The sequence below is a fragment of the Phascolarctos cinereus genome, unplaced genomic scaffold (genome assembly GCF_003287225.1).
Source record: "Phascolarctos cinereus isolate Bilbo 61053 unplaced genomic scaffold, phaCin_HiC Scaffold_5;HRSCAF=322, whole genome shotgun sequence".
Lineage (NCBI taxonomy): Eukaryota > Metazoa > Chordata > Mammalia > Diprotodontia > Phascolarctidae > Phascolarctos > Phascolarctos cinereus.
The window spans coordinates 382,119,375-382,140,512 of NW_027555958.1; the positions used below are offsets into that span (position 1 = coordinate 382,119,375).

Here is a 21,138-nt window from a genome sequence, read left to right on the forward strand (position 1 = left end):
CCTCCTCCTTTTCCTCTTCCCCCTTCCCCACCCACCTCCTTCTCTTAGGCTGTAAGTTCCTAGAAAGCAGGCACCATATCTTGGAGAAATTTTGTATCTTTTGGGGTACCTAGCCTAGTGTTTTGCACATGAGAGATGTTGATTTGACTTGGAATCAGATGACCTGAGTTCAGGTCCTGCTTCTGCCACTTAACTTGTCATGTAACTTTGTGTAACTTTGGATAACTTATGTGTGGAGCTAGATGAGACCTCAAAGCCATGAAATCCAACTCTCTCATTTCCTGAATAAGAAACCTGAAGTGGGGAGAAATTTAAACATTTTCCAGGGTCATACAGCTAGAAAATATCCACAGTGGATTTGAACTCAGGTCTTCCTGACTCCAAGTCCAATCTACAATACCATGATGTCTGGAGGTACAAGCAATGAGTTTGTCTTTTATTCCTGGCAAAATCTGAGAACATATAATTCAGGACATTCGTGAGCATTTAGAACAGGGAAGCAAAAGAGGAAAAGGTCCCCTAAGTACAAAAATATTCATAGCAGCTTGTTTAGTACTATCAAAGAGCTGGAAACTAAGGGAGTTATTGTCATTTGGGGAATGGTTAAAAAAATGCTGTTACATGAATGCAATAGAATATTATTGTGATTTAGAAAATGATCAAATGGACAGGTATAGAGAAACCTGTGAAAATTTGTGTCAACAGATGCAGAGTGAAGTGAGCTGAATCAGAAGAATTTGTATAATACCAATATTATAAAGACAAACAACTTCAAAGACTTAAGAACTCTGATTATTGCAATGACCAGCTATTATTCCAGAGATGATAGAACCTATCTCTTGACCAAGAGATAATAGATTCAAGATACAGAGTATGAGAACAAGTTGTGATGTATGATTGTGATGAAATACTGTTGAGCTATAAGAAATGATGAGCAGGATGTTTTCAGAAAAAAGCTGGGGAGACTCATATGAGATGATGCAATGTAAAGTGAGCAGAACCAAGAGAACATTGTACACAGTAATAGCAATATTGTATGATGATCAGCTGTGAATAACTTAGCTATTCTCAGCAATACAATGATCTAAGACAGTTCTGAAATACTTACAGTGAAGAGTGCTGTCTACCTCCAGAGGGGAGAAAAAAAAATAACGAAGTTTGAATGGCAGATCAAAGCATACTCTTTAAAAACATTCTTCATTTTTCTTTCTTTTTTTTGGTCTGTTTTCTTTTGCAACATAGCTAATGTGGAAATATGTTTTGCATGACTGTACATATATTATCTATAGCAAATTGCTTGCCTTCTCAAGGAGGGGAGAGAAGAGGGAGGGAGAGAATTTGGAACTTAAAATTTTAAAAGACAAATGTTAAAAATTGTTTTTACATGTAATTGAGAAAAAATAAAATTAAAGAAAGATACAGAATATGATATACATTTTCAGGTGGGCCAATTTGGGGGTTTGTTTTGCTTGACTATTCATACTGTTATGAAGACTTTGTTTTTCTTTTTCTAGTGAGGGTGGGATGGAGTGGGAGGGTGAGGAGTAATAAGGATAGCAAAAAAAAGGTGGAAGGGGTAGAAAAAAATAAAAAAGGTTGATGAGGCATCTTTAAAAAAATAAACACACATACACACACATATACAGAGAAGAGAACAAAAGAAATGCCCAAGAGGAGCACAGACAAGAAGGATAGCTTTGAAAATTAGAGAGTGAACTTAGATATTTAAAAAGAAAAGCAAGTTGTATATAAGAGACATCTATAGTTTTCATATACAATCCTCTTTTTTCTGTTCTGCTTTGTACTTGGAAATGCCCATTTTATTTGGCATTTATGTTCAGAATAAAAATAAAATTCTTAAAATGAAAGAGGAAATAGTGGTCACTAAAACCCGATAGATTTAGTCAAGAGCAGGCCACATCAGACTAATCTAATTTCTCCTTTTTGGGGATCAAGTTATTGGACTGCTAAATGAGGGGAATTTTCTAAGTTGAATGTACTTAGATTTCAGCAGAACCTTTGATAAAAATTCTTAGGGTGTCCTGATGGACAAGATGTAGTGTTCTGGGTTAAACTGTAGTGAATCTTTGGTGACAGGAGTCAACAAGGAATCATCAGTGGGTCAATGTCAGCTTGAAGTATCCAGGGGAGTGTTGCAGGACTCTTTCCTTGGCCCAGGGCTGTTTGACTTTTCTATCAGTAACTTGGATAAAGGTATAGATGGCACATTTGTCCAATTTTTAGATGACAAAAAGATAACATGCTGAATGACCAAGTCAGGATACAAAAAGATCTTGACAAGCTCTAACAATAGGGTGATTCTAATAAGATTCAGTTTAATCTGAATGAATATAAAGTTCTAGACTTTGATTTAAAAAGAAAAAAGTAAACTCACAAATACAGGATGCTAGACAATATTCTAGTGAAAAGTCTCCCAGGGGAATTTGTTAGCTTCCTCCTTGAGGAGGCTTTCCTCCTGAGGAAATTCCTCCCAAATGCACCATCAAGGCCCACTTATCCCCACAATCATCTCCTACATCAGAGAGGATTGTTGTAAACTCACAGAGTAAAAAGAAAGTTGATTGGAGAGGTACCAAGGGGAAAGAAAGAAAGAAAGAAAGAAAGAAAGAAAGAAAGAAAGAAAGAAAGAAAGAAAGAAAGAGCGAGCCTGGGGTCAGAGTCAGTAGAACAAACTGTTAGTGCCTTTCCTCTCAGATTACCTTTCATCAACTACGTATGTGCCTTGCATATTATCTCCCCTGGGGCAGCTAGGTGGCACACCAGGCTTGGAATCAGGAAGACTCTTCTTCATGAGTTCACATCCAGCCTGAGACACTTAGTAGCTGTGTGACTCTGGGCAAATCACTTAACCCTGTTTGCCTCAGTTTCCTCATTTTTAAAATAAGCTGGAGGAGGAAATGATAAACCATTCCAGTATCTTTGCCAAGAAAACCACAAATGAGGTCACAAACAGTTGGAAACAACTCAATAGCAAAAATTGTCTCTCATGTTATAACATGAGACCTTTGAGGGCAGTGACCAAGTTCTTTCCTTTCTTTGTATCTCTGGTTCTTAGCACAATGCCTGGCACATGATCAACACTAAATGCTCCTTGACAGGCTGAGCCCCAGCTCAGCTACTTACTAGTTGTGTGATGCTGGACAATATTTAACTTCTCAGAAACTTACTTCCTTCATCTATAAAATGGGGATAATAATACTTGCACTACTCTTTTGGGGTGCTGCACATTATTGTAAGGAAAATGCTTTGTAATCTGAAAAGTACTAGAGAGTATAAACTATGTTAAATTATTTCTTATACCACCTCCTCTCCCCCACCACACACACACACACACACATACACACACGCACACACACACACACACACACACACACACACACACACACACACACACCCTACTGAATTATTCTTAATCACTTACAAGGATCTGGGGATATCAAGCTGGAGAAGAGAAGACTTATGGTGGAAGGGTAAGGGTGGGACATGATAGCTGCCTTCATAAGGATTGAAAGATTATCATAAGGAAGAAGGCTTAGGCTTGTCCCTGGAGCGCACAACATCCAGAAGAATTGATGCAATTTATGGGAAGAGAAGACTTTGAGAGAATACAAGACAACCCTCCTGATGGTGAGAGCTGTCCACAATTCAAATGGACTGCCATCTTGGGAGTTAGTGGTTTCCTCATTGTTGGAGGCTTCCGACAGAGATTTGAGGATCATTTCTTTAGACTTGTTCATGTGGGGCTTCCCCCACTCTGCATAATGTTTGGCCTAAATGAGCTCTTAGGCTTCTTCTCATTCTAGGATTCTGGGATTCCATGGTTTGCAGAGAAGTCAATTACTTAACCATGCTCAACAATGATGTTCTCTCTGTGTAAAGTCTAACCTAAGTCCCTTTACTGCAGCCACAATCCTGATCTCTCATGGGTAGAAATGCCTACAGAAGCCTAGAGAACATTTTATCTTTATTCACCACCCTAGAGTCAAAAAAATAAAGTCACTGATTATTTGAAAGGTGGTGGGACAGTGGACCTGGTACTGGACTTGGGGTCCAGGAAGATGTTGATATGATTTCTCCCTTAGACACTTACTAGCTATACAACCCCAGGCACATCATGTAACCTCTCTATCCTCAATTTCCTCATATGTAAAATGGAATGCCTTTTAGAATCACTGGGATGCTCAAGTAGAAAAATCCTTGGCTTTGGAGTCAAAGAATCTGGGATCAAATTCTGCTTTTGCCACTATGTCTTTTACCTTGGTAAGACCGTTAACCTTTCTGGGCCTCAGTTTCCTGCTTTGTCAAATTAGGGGTTGGGCTAGAAGTTCCCCTCTGGCTCCAGATGAAAAGAGAAAATATGCTTAAAGTGTTTTTGCAAACCTTCAATTGCTATATGTGGACTACTTATTACTGGGTCTCCCACTGGGCTACCCCGAAAACGTACAGTCCCAGCATCTCATGTAGTCTGAGGCCTCTTTCATCTCCCTCTATTCCCTCTTCCCAATTGCAGCTTGGCAAGGCAAAGGACATTGGAGGACGAGGAGGAGCAGGAGCGAGAAAGACGGCGGCGGCACCGAAATCTGAGTTCAACCACAGATGATGAGGCCCCCAAGGTCACCCACAATGGAGATCAGCCAGCACTAGAGAGGTACCTATGTGTCTGTGTTCACATGGATGGAGTTGGGAGAGGAGAAGAAAGCAGGGAGTCAGTTTCCCTCTGAATGGTAGTGGAAGGGTGACTGCTTCTGGAGTCCAAACCCCTCTCCGACATTTGCCGCCTTGTGTGATCTAAGGCAGTTGACCTCTCTGCTTCTCAATTTCTTCATCTTAAGGTCCCCTCCAGCCCTAGCTCTATGAGGCTAAGAATCTATGATCCAGCCGAAGGAGGAGAGAAGGAAGCAAGTGGGTGAGGCTGATGTGACGAAAATGTGCCCCAAGGTTCTTCACAGACCCCCTACTCATTCTAGCCCAAACTGCTTTCTCTTCCTTAACTGAAATGTAAGAGTAAAGCCAAAAGGTATTTCAGTGTTGAGGCAGCCAGGTGGCACAGTGGATAGAGTGCCAGGCCTGAAGTCTTTATCTTCCTGAGTTCAAATCTAGCCTCAGACACTTACTAGCTGTGTGACCCTGGGCAAGTCACTTAACCCTGTTTGCCTCAGTTTCCTGGAAAAGAAAATGGCAAACCACTCCAGTGTCTTTGCCAAGAAAACTCTAAATGGGGTCAAAGAGTTGGACACAACTAAAAATGATCCAACAACAAAAATCTCACTGTAGCGGAAAGAGTACAGGAATAAGGATCAGGAGCCCTGCACTCTGGGCCTGGCTGTGTCACTAAGGGACTTTGGACAAGTCACTTTACCAGTCTATCCTTAGTTTTACAATTTCACCTATAAAAACAGGAATTGGGTGCTCTTTGGGGCCCCTCCCAGTGATAGGTCTATAACTGTCAGTTTCCCATAGGAATCATATAACTCCCACCCTGCATAAGTCTCATTCCAAACCACTTTATTAAATTCAATTTATTGAGTGCCTACTATGCAGCAACCATTGTACAAGGCTCTTGAAATACAAAGGGGAAAAAACAGTTCTACCCTCAAGCGTCTTACATTCTGCTAGGAAGAAACATGGGCACAGATAAGAATATACAAAATATCTACCAAGTCAATACAAAGTAATTCAGAGTGGTTGTGGTAAAAGGAAAACTAACAATCAGAGTGATCAGGGAAGGCTCCCTATAAGAGGGAACACCTGAACTGTGCTTTGAATACAGAGAAGGATCCAGGTTAGTAGAAAAGTAGAGGATGAGCTTTTCAGGCAGAGGTAACCAGGGCACATAGACAAGAGATAGAAGTTTATGTACAGGGAACAAGAAGTAGGCCCAGTTGTCTATAATATCCCCACCTTCTCTCTTATAGGCTCCCAAGCCTGGAGGAAGCCGAGGCCCCCAAGAGTCATTCCTCCATCAAAGATGAAGATGAGAATTTCCAGGCAGTTCTAAGAACGAGGCAGGAACGGCGGCTCCGGCGGCAAGCCCTGGAGACTTCCCAGTCCACCGTCAAGGAGCAGTCAGAGGTAGAGAAGAAAAAAGATAGTGAGAGTGCAGGGTCAGCCACCCAAGAGCCCCCAGTGCCCCAGAAGGATGTGCTTCCTCCACCCAGACGAAGATTGAGCCAGAAGCAGAGGGGACTTGGGCCAGAGATGAGAAGAGTTCAGAGGGAGAAGAGACAAAGGATGTGAAGACATTGGACCAGATGACTATCTCAGCCCCAGAAAGGACACCAGGCCAGGACCAGATAGCTCCAGAGAAAAAAGTAGCTTCAGAAAAGACACCAGCCCAGGACCAGACAGCCCCAGAGAAAAAATTAACTTCAGAGAAGCTATCTGCTTCTGAGAAAGCAATATTCCCAGAAAAGACGTTGGTCCCTGAGGAAGCATTGGCCCCAAAGAAGGTGTTAGCTGGGGAGAAGATATTGACTTCAATGAAGACATCAGGCCGGGAGAAGGTATTAGTTTCAGAAAAAACATCAGTGTCTGAGGAATCCTTAACCCCAAGGAAGTTATCGACTCGGGAGAGGGCCTTGGCGTTTGAGAGGACATCAACTCAGGAGAAAACGCTGACGCCAGAGAAGGGGACAGTTCAGGAGAAAGTAACAGCCTCAAGAAAGCTGAGTCTGGAGCAGCCCCCAGTTCGGGGTCAAGAGCAAAAGGACTCTCAGAAAGACAGACCAGAAAAGAGAGAGCAAAAGAGAAGGGAGGCCTCAGAGACATCCCCCTCTTCAGAGGGGCCTGGAGAGGAGAGGAAGTCAGAGCCTCAGGCAGTGGCGTTCTCGCTTCCAGCCCTTCACCCTCCAGGTGGGTAATGCCTCTGTCCTTGCCTCTGTTCTCCACCCCCGCTTTCATCCCACAGCTTCCTGTCCTACCCCCACTTCAATCAGTGTCACTATACTTTGCACACAGTAAGCGCTATGTAACTGCTTTTTCATTCATTCATTCAATCTCCCTCGGACCCCTTGGGAATCCTTGAAAGGCCCGTTAGACATCACTGACTGGGTCTGCTCTTAGAGAACTCTCTCTCCTCCATGTTTCTCAGAGCAGAGGTATCAAATGTACCGAGTTCAGTTCTTGGACTAGATTAAAATGTAAATCGGGAAATATTAAATAAAATAAGTAAAAATACAATAAAACATAGATTACATTACATTTTAAGCTAAGTCAGTATGATTATGGACCAAGAACAATTCAGAGGAGGCCTGGTTGCAGAGTGGGACCTACCTCAGAGTTTGCTACTGCCCTCTCCTCTTCTTGAACTTCTTGCATTGACTCCCTGCCCTCTGACCTAAGGGCACCTTCGCCTAAAGTTCTTCCTAATGGCCTGATACTATTGGAATTTTCCATGCCCTGGAGGCTGGTCATCCCACAGTGGCTCACTGCTCCTCTGGAGGAGTATTGGGCTCGGGGTGAGAGTGGGAAGCCCGGAGCAGCTAGGTGGTGCAGTGGATAGAGTACAGGCCCTAGAGTCAGGAGGACCTGAGTTCAAAACTGGCCTCGATACATGATACTTACTAGCTGTGTGACCCTAGGCAAGTCACTTAACCTGATTGCCTCACCCCCCCAAAAAAAAAAGAATGGGAGCACCCTGAACCACAGGACTCCCACCTCCACTGCATTATTCTCCGTAAAGAACTTCCTCCCTTTTACCATGTAACTGGGAAATCAATCAGTTTCAAGCCAAATGATTTCTTTTCCTCACCAGATAGGGATTCAGTTCAATTCTAGGGTCCTTATAGGGGACCACTCTAGCACACACATAAGGCTCCAAGGAGCTGGGACAGGGTCCCACTAGTGCTCCATGACCAGGCAAACCCCCTGTTTTCTCCTCCAGGTAAAGATCCCAAGCAAAGAAGCAGGACCAGAATTGACCTCTCCAAGCCAGATCACCTACAGCAGCTCCCTCACACGCTCCAGCGCCAGGACCATCTCCTTTCGGGTAAGAGTCAGGGGGAAAGAGGAAGGTCTCTGTACCAGAGAGTTTTAGACCGCTTGTCTCCATGCGCATGGCAGATAAAGCTGGGTAAAATGGGTACTTTTAATAGCATGAGGGAGTTAGGTTAGAGTCAAAGTAGAACTTCCTGATGGGCAGAGAGTTGAGACATAGATGGATGACTGCAGGAAGGGCTAGAATCCTTTAAAAATAAGATAAATAGAAATGAGCCATCAGTTGCTCCTGGAGGTCCTAACTGACCAACTTGGTGCTTGGATGATAAGTACAGGGTTTTCTAACACAGGCAACTACACCTGATGAGGAAGGCCAGAACGGCTAGGCAGATCACATGTTTGGGGGTGGTTGATGTGGGGCTAGGCTGACATCCTTTATCACACAACTACCTCCCCCCCACCTCCCCCTCTTTGTCTCACAACTCCCCACCTCACAGATCTTCCACTGGGTTTCAGTTGCTCATCTATAAAATGAGGGGGTTGAACTAAATGGCTTTTAAATCAATAGTCATGTGAAGACTTGTCTGGTGGAATGGGCAGATGAGAACAATTTGTTCCAACAGCCGTGAAGGCATCTGAAGCAGACTTGTCAGGCATTGAAGATACCAAGGTTAGCCACTGCATCCTGACCATCTTGACTTTTGTCCTGCATTGGACTTCAGTGGCTGTGGAGGAGAGAGTGAGGCTGACAAACTGGTGCAGTTCTGCCTCACTTAAAGCCAATTCACACACAAGTCAAGACATCACCCTGTGATGTCATTGGTCCTCTTTGAAAATGAAGGATGAGGGGCAGCTAGGTGGCACAATGGATAGAACTCTGACCTTGGAGTCAGGAGGATCTGAGTTCAAATTCTACCTCAGACACTTGAAATTTACTAGCTGTGTGACCCTGGGCAAGTCATTTAACCATGATTGCCTCACCACTCCCCCCCAAAAAAAATGAAGAACGAGCAAGTTGCATGTCCATACCAAAAATTCCCACCATATGCAACATAACTGTCACCCACACCAGGCATCTTGGTATAGTTGGATTGGATGTCCTTTAAGGTTCTTTTCAACTCTAAATCTATGATCCTATGATTCTAGGAACCATAATTCCCTGAGGGTATGTCTACCTCATGATTCCCACCCTCAACTACATAACAGAACTCCCAACCTAGACCATATAATCATATAATTCCTAAGCCATGACTCCTTCTCTCCCATACTATATAAATCTTATCATATAACTCATGCCTATTACCATATATTTCCAAACTTGTACCTTATGAGAAAGTATGTGGTAGTATAAAGACTATTAGACTTAGAATGAGGGGAGACCCAGGTTCAAATCCTGTCTACTGTTTGTGTGATCATGAGAATGCCACTTAACCTCACTTTTCACATCTGTAAAATTGTACCTGTGGTACCTACCTCACTGGTTTATTGAGGGGCTGAGATTATGCAATATGCTTTGTAAACTTTAGAGTAGCATATGAATGTCAAGTACTATCATTAATAATTTTTGTTTAGTAAAGTATTATTTTATAATTTTTAATCATGCTTAATAACTCAATCTGTAATTGAATTATTAATTCTCTAATGAATTATAACTAATAGCAAATCCCACCCAATATCCTATACTTCCCAGATGGCCTCTAAATAAATCATTGATCCTTTCTACCTCATAACTCCTACTACAGAACTCTCTCCCTCCCCTATTCCCCAACACACACACAGATCCTACCTGGTACCACAGAACTCTCCCTGGCCCACAGGAAGGTAAGAAGTAAGGGCAGTAGTAGCCTTTCCCCAGAACTACCTTACTGCCTGAGCTCCAACCAAGGCTTATAGCCTCACTCTGTAATTAGATCAGGATTCAGGTGTAGGCAATGAAAGCTGCTTCTCCCACTAAGCTTTGTGACCATTTGGCCAGGTTTTTCTTTCTTTCCAACAAAGAGGTAATATGCAAAGGTATAGGGATAAGAGGTAGGCTAATAGGGATGGAAAGGCTCCTTGCTCACTAACCTTTTTTTCTTTCTCTTTTCAGATGAACACCAGGAAAGAAAACCCAGAGACAACGTTTACCCGTAGGTAAGGGTTTGGGGAGGGTCTGCCCCTCTCTTTTATATCTACTAAACACTTACTCTGTGCCCAGCTCTGTATGTGATTATAAGAGAAGTCCAGGATGTGACTCCTATATACAGGGACTTTACAGTGTATCTAGAGAGACAAAGCTCACAATGATGAAGAAGGGATTCTGGGCATAACCTTAAAGGAAATCTCAGAAGGTAAGAGGTCAGCGTAGGCCGCGATACGTTGTGCTCAGGGGTGGAATATGAGCTGGGCCTTGAAAGTTGGATAGGATCTGAGAAGGGACCCAGAATAAGCATAGGGGAAAAGAGGAAGATGATGGCTCCTTGAGAATACCATGGAATATAGCAATACAAGAAAAACCACACTGGATCTGAGCAATGGTCCATTCTGACAAGGATATGCAGGGGACGGCCAGCTTGTTCTTTCTGATGTCACTTTGAAGGAAAAGTATATTTCTTAGGCACTCTTTCTGACTTTCTCCCTAATAGAATCATTGAAATTCTTTTTGAATCAACTTCAGTAATGTCAATAAGCATTTATTAAACACCTGGAGAGTACAAGAGCACTGTGCTAGAATTTAAAGAGGATACAAAGATTAACCAAGACACTTTGCCTGCTCACACAAGTTCAGGTGGCTAGAAGACAGTTGTAGTGCTCACTGCCCCCCTGGAGGAGTATTGGGCTGGGGGTGAGAGTGGGAACACCCTGTGTACCACTAGGAGTCTAGAAGTCGCTTAGCCTCACTTGGTTTCTGTTTGTCAGATCTTTGATCCTGTAATCATTACTGACTTTGGAGGAGGAGGGGATTCAGAGGTACCATCTGAACTGGGCTTCAAAGGATGGGTAGTAATATGGGTGAAATGGGCATTCCAGAAATAGAAAGCAAACATATAAATTCAGTATTGTGCAATATGTCCAGGGACCTCTGGCTTGTAGCCGGAGCATGTAAGGGAATAGTAGGAAAGAATATTGAAAAGGCAAGGTGGTGCCAGCTTATGGAAGGCCTTGAAAGAAAGAAATCTGGACTTTATTTATAATCATTTTATTGTTCAGTCATGTCCAACTCCTCATTACCCCATTTTGGGTTTTCTTGGCAAAGATGCTGGGGTGGTTTGCCATTTCCTTCTCCAGCCCATTTTACAGGTGAGGAAACGGAGTCAAATAGGATTAAGTGACTTGCCCAGGGTCACACAACTAGTGTCTGAAGCTGGAACTGAACTCAGGAAAATCTTCCTGACTTCAGGCCCTTCATGCACTATGGTGCCACCTAGTGTCTAATTTATAATAATAGTCCATATTTATATAGCACTCCACAGTTGGCAATAATTTCCTCACATTTCTGTGAGTTATGAGTCATTCTCATACTCATTTTGCAGATATAAAAATTGAAGATGAGAGCTGTTAAGTTGACTTCTTAGACTTTAGACTTCATGGTGCTCTTTCCTCCATATTAGATGACTTCTCATTTCCTATGGAAGGTGGGAGCCATGAAAGGTTTTTGAGCAGGGGAGTGATACAATCACAGATCTGTGAATAAGGAAAATTAGTCTATTTATATGCCTGTAGCACCGCATATACCTCATGAACCAATGAATTCTTAGAATTTATTTCCATTTCCATTCCTTTTGTTCCTTAGCCTTGACGATCTTCATCCAAGGCCCTTCCTGTCCTATCCGGACCAGAATACTTGCTACTTTCTTTAGTGAAGGGTTTGACAAGTCATGGCTTGAAAGTGGAGCTGTGGTTCCGCCTTGAGGAACATATGTTGGTTGCCCAACAGTCCTAGGGCTGATGGATGGGAGGACACTAGGAGGGCTGTAGATTTGGTCAGTAAAGAGATCAACCTAAAAGGAAATTTTGAGGATGCCTAGACAGGAAAGGGAAGAGGAAAGGGCTTGTCTAAAAAAAGACTTCGAGGAGAACTGGGCAGGAATGGGACAGGAAGTTAGAGGGTTTGTAATGCTTCAGAGACAGTTGAGGAAAGACCCTTAGATACGATAGCTGAGTTCTGTCCAAGGCTTATTCATTTCTAGCTTCCATCCCTCTGCCCCAAGGAGAGGTGTTCTGGGAAGCTATGGCATTTGGGATTTTGGGTAAGGACAGATCAGTGTCAGTCACTCTGCCATACTGAGAATTGTCTATATCCTGAGTTGAGGGATGGAAAGTTGTGGATGCAAAATAAGGGGAGAGTGTGACCCTTTGTTCTTAGATAATTCTGTCTGATGGAGGCTGTCTTGCTCCTGTCCTTAGGAAGCTCCCTGTCTGAGGCTGGAAATGCAGTCCTCACTCTCAAGGAGTTCCCAATCTGATGGACACATACATTAAGGAAAGAGCTAAAGACACATTGTTCCCTTTATCCCTCCCTCTCCTCCACTCCTAAAGTACAAATAGGACAGATTCCTCTACAGTCTACTGAGCACAGCTAGCTTTGCTCTATTGTGTGTGGGGGGTCCCACCCCAAGAATGTCCCTTATTCTCAATGTTTTTTTCCTATATAGTCATTGTTCTCAGAGCAGATTGGTTTGGGCAGAGGGAGCACCAGTCAGGAGAAGCTGAGCCACATACCATCTCCAGGTTCAGGTGGGGAGTATAAATCCACAGAAACACTGAAGTGCTCATAACTGGCACCAGGTGGCAGGATGGGTGCACAGCGGCCTTCTTAATGGTTCCAGCCCTTTGGGGAGTTGGAGGGGGAGAAACTAGTTAATGCAGAAGCCCCCCTCATCCCCCATTCCCAGGGACTCAGGACAGATTTGGTCTTGGTGGGGCTTCTAACCAACTCCTCTCTCCTGCTACACTCTCTTCCTCCTCCTTCTCCTCCTCCTCCCAGTGCCAGCGTGAGGCTTCCAAGCAACACAGTCAAGTTAGGGGAGAAGTTGGAGAGATACCACACAGCCATACAGGTGAGTGGGCAAAAACAGGCCCAGATATGTGGGTAAAGGGAGTTGCTGGTGGAGGGGCCCAGGAGCAAGCCAGGTATACAGGTGGAAGAAAAGAGAGGTAAGGGGGGATAGCCTTTATGCCTAAGTCCCTGGCACTTGTGGAGCTCAGCTTCCTTTCCTTTCTCCCTTCCATCCCTCACTGTCCTTTGGTCCACCTCCCACCCCACCCTTGCTTCAGGGCGACAGAACCGTTTCTGCTTTCTGTTCCCAGAGATCAGAATCTGGCAAGACTCCAGGCTCGGCCCGGACTGAGTTCTTTGTGGCTCCTGTTGGGGTGGCCAGCAAGAGGAGCCTCTTTGAGAAGGAGCAGGTCCAGAATAGCAGGGCTGAGCCGGCTCTGAGCAGGAAGGTAAGGAAGGGCCGTGCCAAGTTGATCTCTACTGGGATTTCTTCTCTATCTGGGCTCTTTCCTGGACTTGGGAGGCAGGGGAAGAAATGCCTTCCTTCCACAGCTCCAGAAATGGGGTGGTATGCCTATGGTGACCAAACCTCCTGCATATTATGGAACAATACTGATTCCAACACAGGTGTGGAGCGGGGATGGGGAGTATATTTTTAATAAGACTTTGCAAAAGAAATATCCTTTATCAGACCGTGAGTTCTAATTTTTGATACACAAGGTATAGTCGTCTTAGGTAGATGTGCTTAGACATCTTCCTGACACTAACCAGACACACTATCCCTGGCCCAACACCTAGAGACCTGTCAATGCCATGGCTGGCCCAAATAGAAACATATTATGGATACCAGTGGGGTGTAGGGACGGTTATACTTCACTCTTGCTACATTGTACGGGCAGCATGTTGTAGTCAGTCATTTACTAAGTGGTTACGATATACCAGGCATTATACTGGGAAAATTGCACTGGGAGTCAAGAAGATCTAGGTTCCAATTCTGGCTTCTAGACTTTTACTAGCTGTAAAACAAATGCTAAGCAAGTCACTTAACCTCTGTGGTCCTCACTTTCCTCATCCATAATATGAAGAAGTTAGGTTTCATTATCTCTAAGGTCCCTTCCAACTTTCAGTCTAGGCTCCTACGATCCTGACTTTCCCTTTCCCTTCTTTATGTTACACTTCCTATTAGAGCCTACTCATCCCCACCATGTGCCTCTTCATTGCCATTTGGGCTAATTTAATTTTTCTGAGACTGTGCCACTCCAAGACTCTCAGTCACGTAGCAGCATAGGAGGACTACTCAAATACTCAAGGAAAATGTTGATATTTAAAAAGATAAGCCTTTATCTCAGAGAGGAGCTTGGGAGTTATTAGAAGTTCCTACATTTCCAAAGGCATTCCAGCCCAATCTCCTCCTGTGTAGTCTGGGCCTAGCCTATCCATCTGCATCTGTCTGAGCTGTAGCTATGTGGTCAGCTCTGAGGACAGTTCACCCAATTTTGTTTCCACTGACCATCCCCCATGACTAGAATGCTCCCCCTCCTCATCTCCACCTCCTGGCTTCCTCCAAGCCTCAACTAAAGTTCTGTAAGAAGCCTTTCCTAGACCTCCTTAATCTTAATATCTTGACTCTGAGATTATTTACAATTTGTTATTTGGATCTTGTTTATATATAACATAATTGTTTGCATCTTGGCTCCCACGTTGGACTGTAATCTCGCTGAGATCACAGGAACTACTGTTTGCATTTCTTCATATTGCTAGGGCTTTCTATAATGCCCGGCACACAGCAGATGCTTGTCATTACTGTTCAGTCATTTTAGCCATGTCCAACTCCTCAAGACCCCATTTGGGGTTTTCTCGGCACAGATAACTTGAGTGATTTGCAATTTCCTTCTCCAGCTCATTTTGCAGATGAGGAAACTGAGGCAAACAGGGTTAAGTGACTTGCCCAGGGTCACACAGCTCATAAGTGTCCGAGGCCAGATTTGAACTCAAAAAGAGTCTTCCTGACTCTAGGCTCAGTGCTCTATGATGCCACCTAGCTACCAGAATAAGTACTTATTGACTAGACTACTTATAATCTGCACGGTAAGCATTCTTCCTCCATTTGTTTTTTCCTGCATGGATAAGGAAACTAAACTATTTTGAGTCATCATGAAGCTCATTTGGGAGGCTTTGCAGTGTTCCAGGATTTGACCCAATGGGCATAAAATGTCACTTGCAAACAGGGGCACCTGGAATGCTTCCCCATCTGAATCACTGTTTGCACATGATGATGAAACACGGTATTTACTGTCCTTGATTGGAGTCCTCCTGAGTCCAAGTGACAGTTTCATAGAACCTCCAAATATGAGAGTTGAAGGGTCACTCAGATATCAATAAAGCAATCAATACACACTTATTTAACTGATTATTATTATGTACTAACCAGGCACTGTGCTAGGCCCTGGGGAAGGGAAAAATAAAGCAGTTCTTGCCTTTAAGGAGCTCGCAGTTTATCGTGGGAAACAAAACATACACATACAAAACGAATATGGGGTAAATCGAGGGAGAGAAGTGCTAGTGATGTACTGGGGTCAGGGGTCAGGAAGGGCCTTAGGTTGCAGGTGGCCTTTGAGCTGAGCTTTGAAGAAAACTAGAGTCTAAGGCAGGGGTAAGAGGCACGAAGAGGTAGAAAGCATAGGGAAACCAAAGTGAGGAGGAAGAGATGGGAGCAGGAATTCTGTGTATGAGGAACACCAAGGAGGCTGGTTTGATTGGATCACAGAGCACATGAAAGAGAAGAATAGGGCCATGTTGAGAAAAGCTTTACATGACAAATGAACAATTTGTATGTGGCCCTAGAGGTAAAAGGGAGCCAATGAAAGAATTTATCAGAAAGTGACATGGTCAGACCCATGACTTAGGAGAATACTTTGGCAGTCGTGTGGAGGATGAATTAATTGGTGAGGGGAGAAACTTGAAGTAGGGACACTAATTAGAAGGCTACCACAGTAGTGTAGGTAAGGATGAATTAACAAAGGGACTAATAATAAATGTTTGTTATTTAGGGAAAAAAAGCACTTATCTTGGGCACTGGGGGAAGATACAAAGTTTAGCTGAGACATTGTCTCTGCCCTTTTGAATCTTACAGTCTAGTAGTGATACAAGTAGCTGTAATAGTATCACACAAGTTTATTGGAGGGCAAAACTAAGTACTAGGTGAGATTGGAGACTGAGGAAAGTCCTTGCTTACTCATGAATCAATTCACTCCACAAGGTTCCTGACAAGCAGTCATTCTTTCTTTCCTTAGATATGCAGGTGTGGCCTGGGCCAGAGCCAGGGGGAAAGAGAGGGCCCTAGCTCAGGTGCTCAGGAGGAAGAGACAAAGCCTATAGCAATCTGGCTTCCTTTTGAAAGTGCCTGGATACGTTATCTCCAGTACCCCTAACCTCAGGCTCTTTGTTGCCCTGTGACCTAGAACTCTTTCTTTTCTTTTCTTTTCTTTCTTTTCTTTCCTTTTTCTTTTCTTTTCTTTTCTTTTCTTTTCTTTTCTTTTCTTTTCTTTTCTTTTCTTTTCTTTTTTTCTTTCTTCTTTCTTTTCCTTTTCTTTCCTTTTCTTTCCTTTTCTTTTCTTCTTTCTTTTCTTTCCTTTCTTTTCTTTCTTTCTTTTCCTTTTCTTCTTTCTTTCTTTTCTTTTCCTTTCTTTCTTTTCTTTTCTTTTCTTTCTTTCCTTTTCTTTTTCTTTTCTTTCTTTTCTTTTCTTTTCTTTTCTTTTCTTTTCTTCTCTTCTCTGTCTCTGTCTGTCTGTCTGTCTGTCTGTCTGTCTCTCTCTCTCTCTCTCTCTCTCTGTCTCTAGGAGGACCTGAGACTGTCAGGTGTGGTCACTTCACGGCTCAACCTGTGGGTCAGCAGAACCAGGATACTAGAGGAGACCAGGACTCCCAGGTAATGGACTCCTCCCTGTTCACCCACAATATGGAGTGACCCAAGCAAGGGTCAAGCCACTGCCTTGGGGTTCTCTGCCAACCAGACACATCTGAAGCAAAAATTCAGAATGCAGTGGGGTGAGTGGGATGGACTTTGAGTTAAAGGGGGTGGGATTGTTCCCAATAAGACCAGGCCAAGCAGTAAGATGCTGGGTCTGGGAACCTTGAAGCCCAGACACATACTGGGAAGACAGGGCCTGCATCAGGTTCAGAATCCTTCCCCGTCACTCAGTCACTGTTCTCTCATCAGAACATAAGGAAGGAGGCAGCATCTACCAAGAGGACCTCATGGGGAAAGCAAGACACCTCTCCCACAGATACTCAGGTGAGGGGGAGCAGGAAGTATTCCTAGGACCACTTGAATTTGGGATCTCACTGGCTTCAGCTGGAGATTTCTCCTTTGCCAGAGTGTCTTCTTAGGAAAGTAGGTGCCGGCCTGGTTAAACTCCTTTCCCTTTCTCAGTAGTGAAATAGTAGGGTGGCAGTGTATCTGTCTGTATATGTGTGTGTGTATATGTGTGTGTGTGTATATTCATATATATCATATATTCATATGTATTCATATATCACATATTCACGTATCATATACATTCATATAACATATATTCACATATATGAATATATCCATACATATACATATACATACACACATATATGTATATATGCATATGTATATACACATATGTGTGTGTGTATATACACACACACACATATATATATATATATATATATATATATATATATATATATATATATATATTTGTTTATGTGTAGTAGAGCTGCTAAGAGGCACCTTGATGTAATAGCTGGAGGGTTGGACTGGAGTCAGGATATCCCAGGTATGATCCTTGCTTAGACATTTATGATTTGAGTGACCCTGGGCAAGTAATTTAATCTTTCTCTGCCTCAGTTTCCTCATCTGTAAAATATGGATAATAATAGTACCTACTTCACAGGGTTGTTGTAAGGATCAAATGAAGCAATAATATGTAGAGTTTTGCAAACCTTAAAGCACTATATAAATGTCAGCTATTCTTATCACAACTTCCTCCCATTATGTTTATTTCATATGAAACAATATAATATATAAAATCCAGAAATCTTCCCTCTGTTGTTGCATCCAGGTGATTTGGGCCAGCATAGAGAAATGTCTGATTGAGTTCTTCAATGTTCCTGGCCTCAATCAAATCCCTGCAATTCCCTTTCACATCTTCCCAGTAGACACTTTCATTCTTGGCCCCTGTATCTTCGGGTATTGAACTAGGGGTGCAGTGGGCACTCCTCCCAGCCCTGAAGTTCTTATGTTCCCTACCACTACCCCCAACTATAGCAGGACCAACTGATTTTTCTTCTGAGCCTTCCCTTTCTCATTTCTAATGTACTAACACTTTTGTCCCTACAGCTATGACAGGACGTGCCCAGATGGGAGGGCCTGGATCTGCAGCCTACATGCCAGGCCTGGGTATTTGCTCAATGCTATACTCATTTCTCACTGCTCCCTGAAAAGCTTCCTTTCTAGCCCCTGCACCTCAGAACTGACTGGACCTCAGTCCCTGGAGCACCTGAGAATATCTGAGAGAAATATCACTGCCAAAAGGGGTGAAAAGGGAGAGAGAGTTGGGTACTCCAGGTAAATCTCACCCAGCTCCTTCTTTGCTGAAGCCATCGGGTCTAGGAACACATTGACATCTTTATATTTTACCATAGGACTCTGACACCTTTGGAAATACTGGACAGGGACCAAAGGCCTTGTCATTCCACTCAAGCCATCTCTCCAACCTAGTAAGAAACAGAGAAACAATCCTGCTCATCCTTGTGGGAGATTCTAGGAGGGAAGGAGGGGGATAGCTAGAGCTAGCTAGAACAGCCCTGACAGGGATTGGATGAGTTGTCTCAGAGTCCTATCTACAAAGATTCTGTCAGTCCTGACTGATCATGCCCAGCAGGGCCGTCCCTCTGGAAGGTCTGCGTCCCTGGTATTGCCTCTCATCTCTGCAAGTAACTCCATCTGCCTCTGATTTACCTCTCTCCCTATATTCGCCCCCACTGAAAACCCTCCCCCTTTCCCTCACTGGCTCCCAAGACCAGCCATCCTGTCCACTCTTATCTACCCAGGGCCCAATGCTGAAGGATAGAATTTTGACTTCGATGTGCCCAGATTCCTGTTCTTTGGTTTCTTCCCCAAATCCAAGGCAGTCCCTTGACACCCCTCCAGCTTCCCACTCTCCTCCTTCTCTTTCCCTAATCTCCTTGCCAAAATCTGCTTTCAGAAAAGGACCTGATAAATGCATTCATGTGAAGGTATAAGTGACTGATAGCAGCTTCAACTCTTCTCCCTCCCAGTGGAATTTGGTTTTAGATAGAGAGCAAAACTTTAAACTATGAAGATGAAACCAGATGTGGAAGTCTCATCAATGCCCTTTAAATACTGCCCATTTCTGGTTCTCTCTTCAGTCAAATGTAGGTTGGGCCCTTTCCCTTCCATTGTCTACTTTGAGAGGACCTGGAGACCAGAGTCACTGTATAGGGTCACCCCTGCCCACTCAAGATACAAAGCTGATGTTATTTAATGCCAGGTCTCTATGTCCTTTGTGATGCTTGTTTATTTTGTGGATTCTCCAGAGCTGGTGTTCACTGCCAACCAGCAAACTCCTATTAACCTGATGCATTAACCCCTGTGTGCTCAGGGAATGCAAAATCATTTAGAAGCTTCATTTCAACTGCTGGTTTGTTACCTTCTACAAATCCCGTGGCATCTTCCAGATGCTTTGGCATCAGTTTTGGGGTTATCTGTGGTTTTAGAGCATCCAAGTTCATGTTCCTTTCTCTCTGTGGAAAAATCAAGAGTTAATAATAACCCTTGGATGCCTTGAAGGAGACTAGATTGGCACGGGTAAGATGAGTGCTCATGCTGGGTTCAGTAACTGGCCAGGATCCTGGGCGACTCCTGAGAGCAGCTCAGAGCCCTGGCAGAAACAGTCAGTCAATAAACATTTATTAAGCACCCCCTGTATGACAGAGACTGTGCCAAGCAGGGGCAGAACTGACCCACCTTCAATCATTCAGTTTATCCCAGATATTTCTTCCATGTCCATTGTACTCCAGGACTGTCTGGGGTGTGGGAGAAGGTGAGTTTATTTAGCCCTAGACAAAATCCTGCCTGGCTGGAGGAGTCTTCCTTGTTTCACTCTCAGAACTGACCTGGATTAGTAGGGGACATCTGAACCCTCCCCACCCCAAGTCAGGATGCAGCTAAGGCTGGTAGGAGAGATCAGAGGATCATGTATTTCAAACTAGACAAGACCTTAGAAGTCACCTAGCCTAACTCCCTCATTCTATAGATGAGGAGACTGAACCAAAGAGATTGTGACTTGCCTAGATCCAACATTTTTATTCCATTGTAGCACATTGTAGTGTGATAAAGGTTCCTGCCTTGAGCAAGCTTCCAAGGCCCCCATCAGTGTGTGTGCACAGGTCTGTGACCTACAGATACAGGTGCATGGGAACACTTACAAAGACAGCTAAGATCTGCTCCTCCATTCAAAGAGCTTTTCCTCTAAGGGAAGGTGATGAGGCATGGACACATATAAATATAATGAAAACTGGAATATGACAAATGCATGAAAGAATACAAAGTGCTGCGAGCTGAGAGGAGAAAGGTCTCTTCCATCTGGGAGATCAGGGAAGACTTTATGGAGGAGGCAGCATTTGAAGTAGACCTCAAGCTTGAGCTGGTCTCATGAGCTCTTTCTGGTCTGTTTTCCCTGACCCTTCTCTCCCCTCACTTGGCATACCTTGATGGAAACTGCCTGGTTCCTTCTTCCAATCATAGCAGAATTCCTCTCAGAGCTGAAATAAAATTGTTTCTGACTCCACAATATATCCTGATTAATTTTGAGCTAGGTACCTTTAATGCCAGCAATAGAGGAACATAGGTTCTGGGAAGCAAGCTACAACTATTTTATCTGGCATTCTGGGCTGTAGACGAGATCAGCAAGGGAGATGGGCCAGGATGAAGAGGAAAGCAGTGCTCCAGCAGCCCCTCATTCTAAAGGCCCTGTCTCACCCACCTGTCCTTGCATCTCTCCACAAAAGAGTGCTTGTTCAACTCCATCAAGGTTTTTGACAACCACAATCCTGTGTATCTTTCTTTGTAGAGACCTCCAGGGAAACAGGTGCTCAAACCCCACCCCTTCCCACCCCAGCTGTCTGTTCTGCCTGTGCCCCAACTGCTT

General features: G+C 43.7%; 1 protein-coding gene across 1 annotated transcript in view; it reads left to right on the forward strand.

The window, feature by feature from the left end:
- Window positions 1–20,781, forward strand: part of LAD1 (ladinin 1) — a 32,135-nt gene extending 11,354 nt beyond the window's left edge. Inside the window, 12 exon segments of the mRNA XM_021002952.2 lie at window positions 4,532–4,669; window positions 5,937–6,205; window positions 6,208–6,845; window positions 6,847–6,873; window positions 7,904–8,008; window positions 10,046–10,089; window positions 12,923–12,995; window positions 13,246–13,383; window positions 16,774–16,828; window positions 16,831–16,862; window positions 17,154–17,228; window positions 18,306–20,781. Of these exon segments, the coding sequence (XP_020858611.2) occupies window positions 4,532–4,669; window positions 5,937–6,205; window positions 6,208–6,845; window positions 6,847–6,873; window positions 7,904–8,008; window positions 10,046–10,089; window positions 12,923–12,995; window positions 13,246–13,383; window positions 16,774–16,828; window positions 16,831–16,862; window positions 17,154–17,228; window positions 18,306–18,311 (1,600 nt within the window). The 3' untranslated portion in view covers window positions 18,312–20,781.
- The last annotated feature ends 357 nt before the right edge of the window (window positions 20,782–21,138 follow it).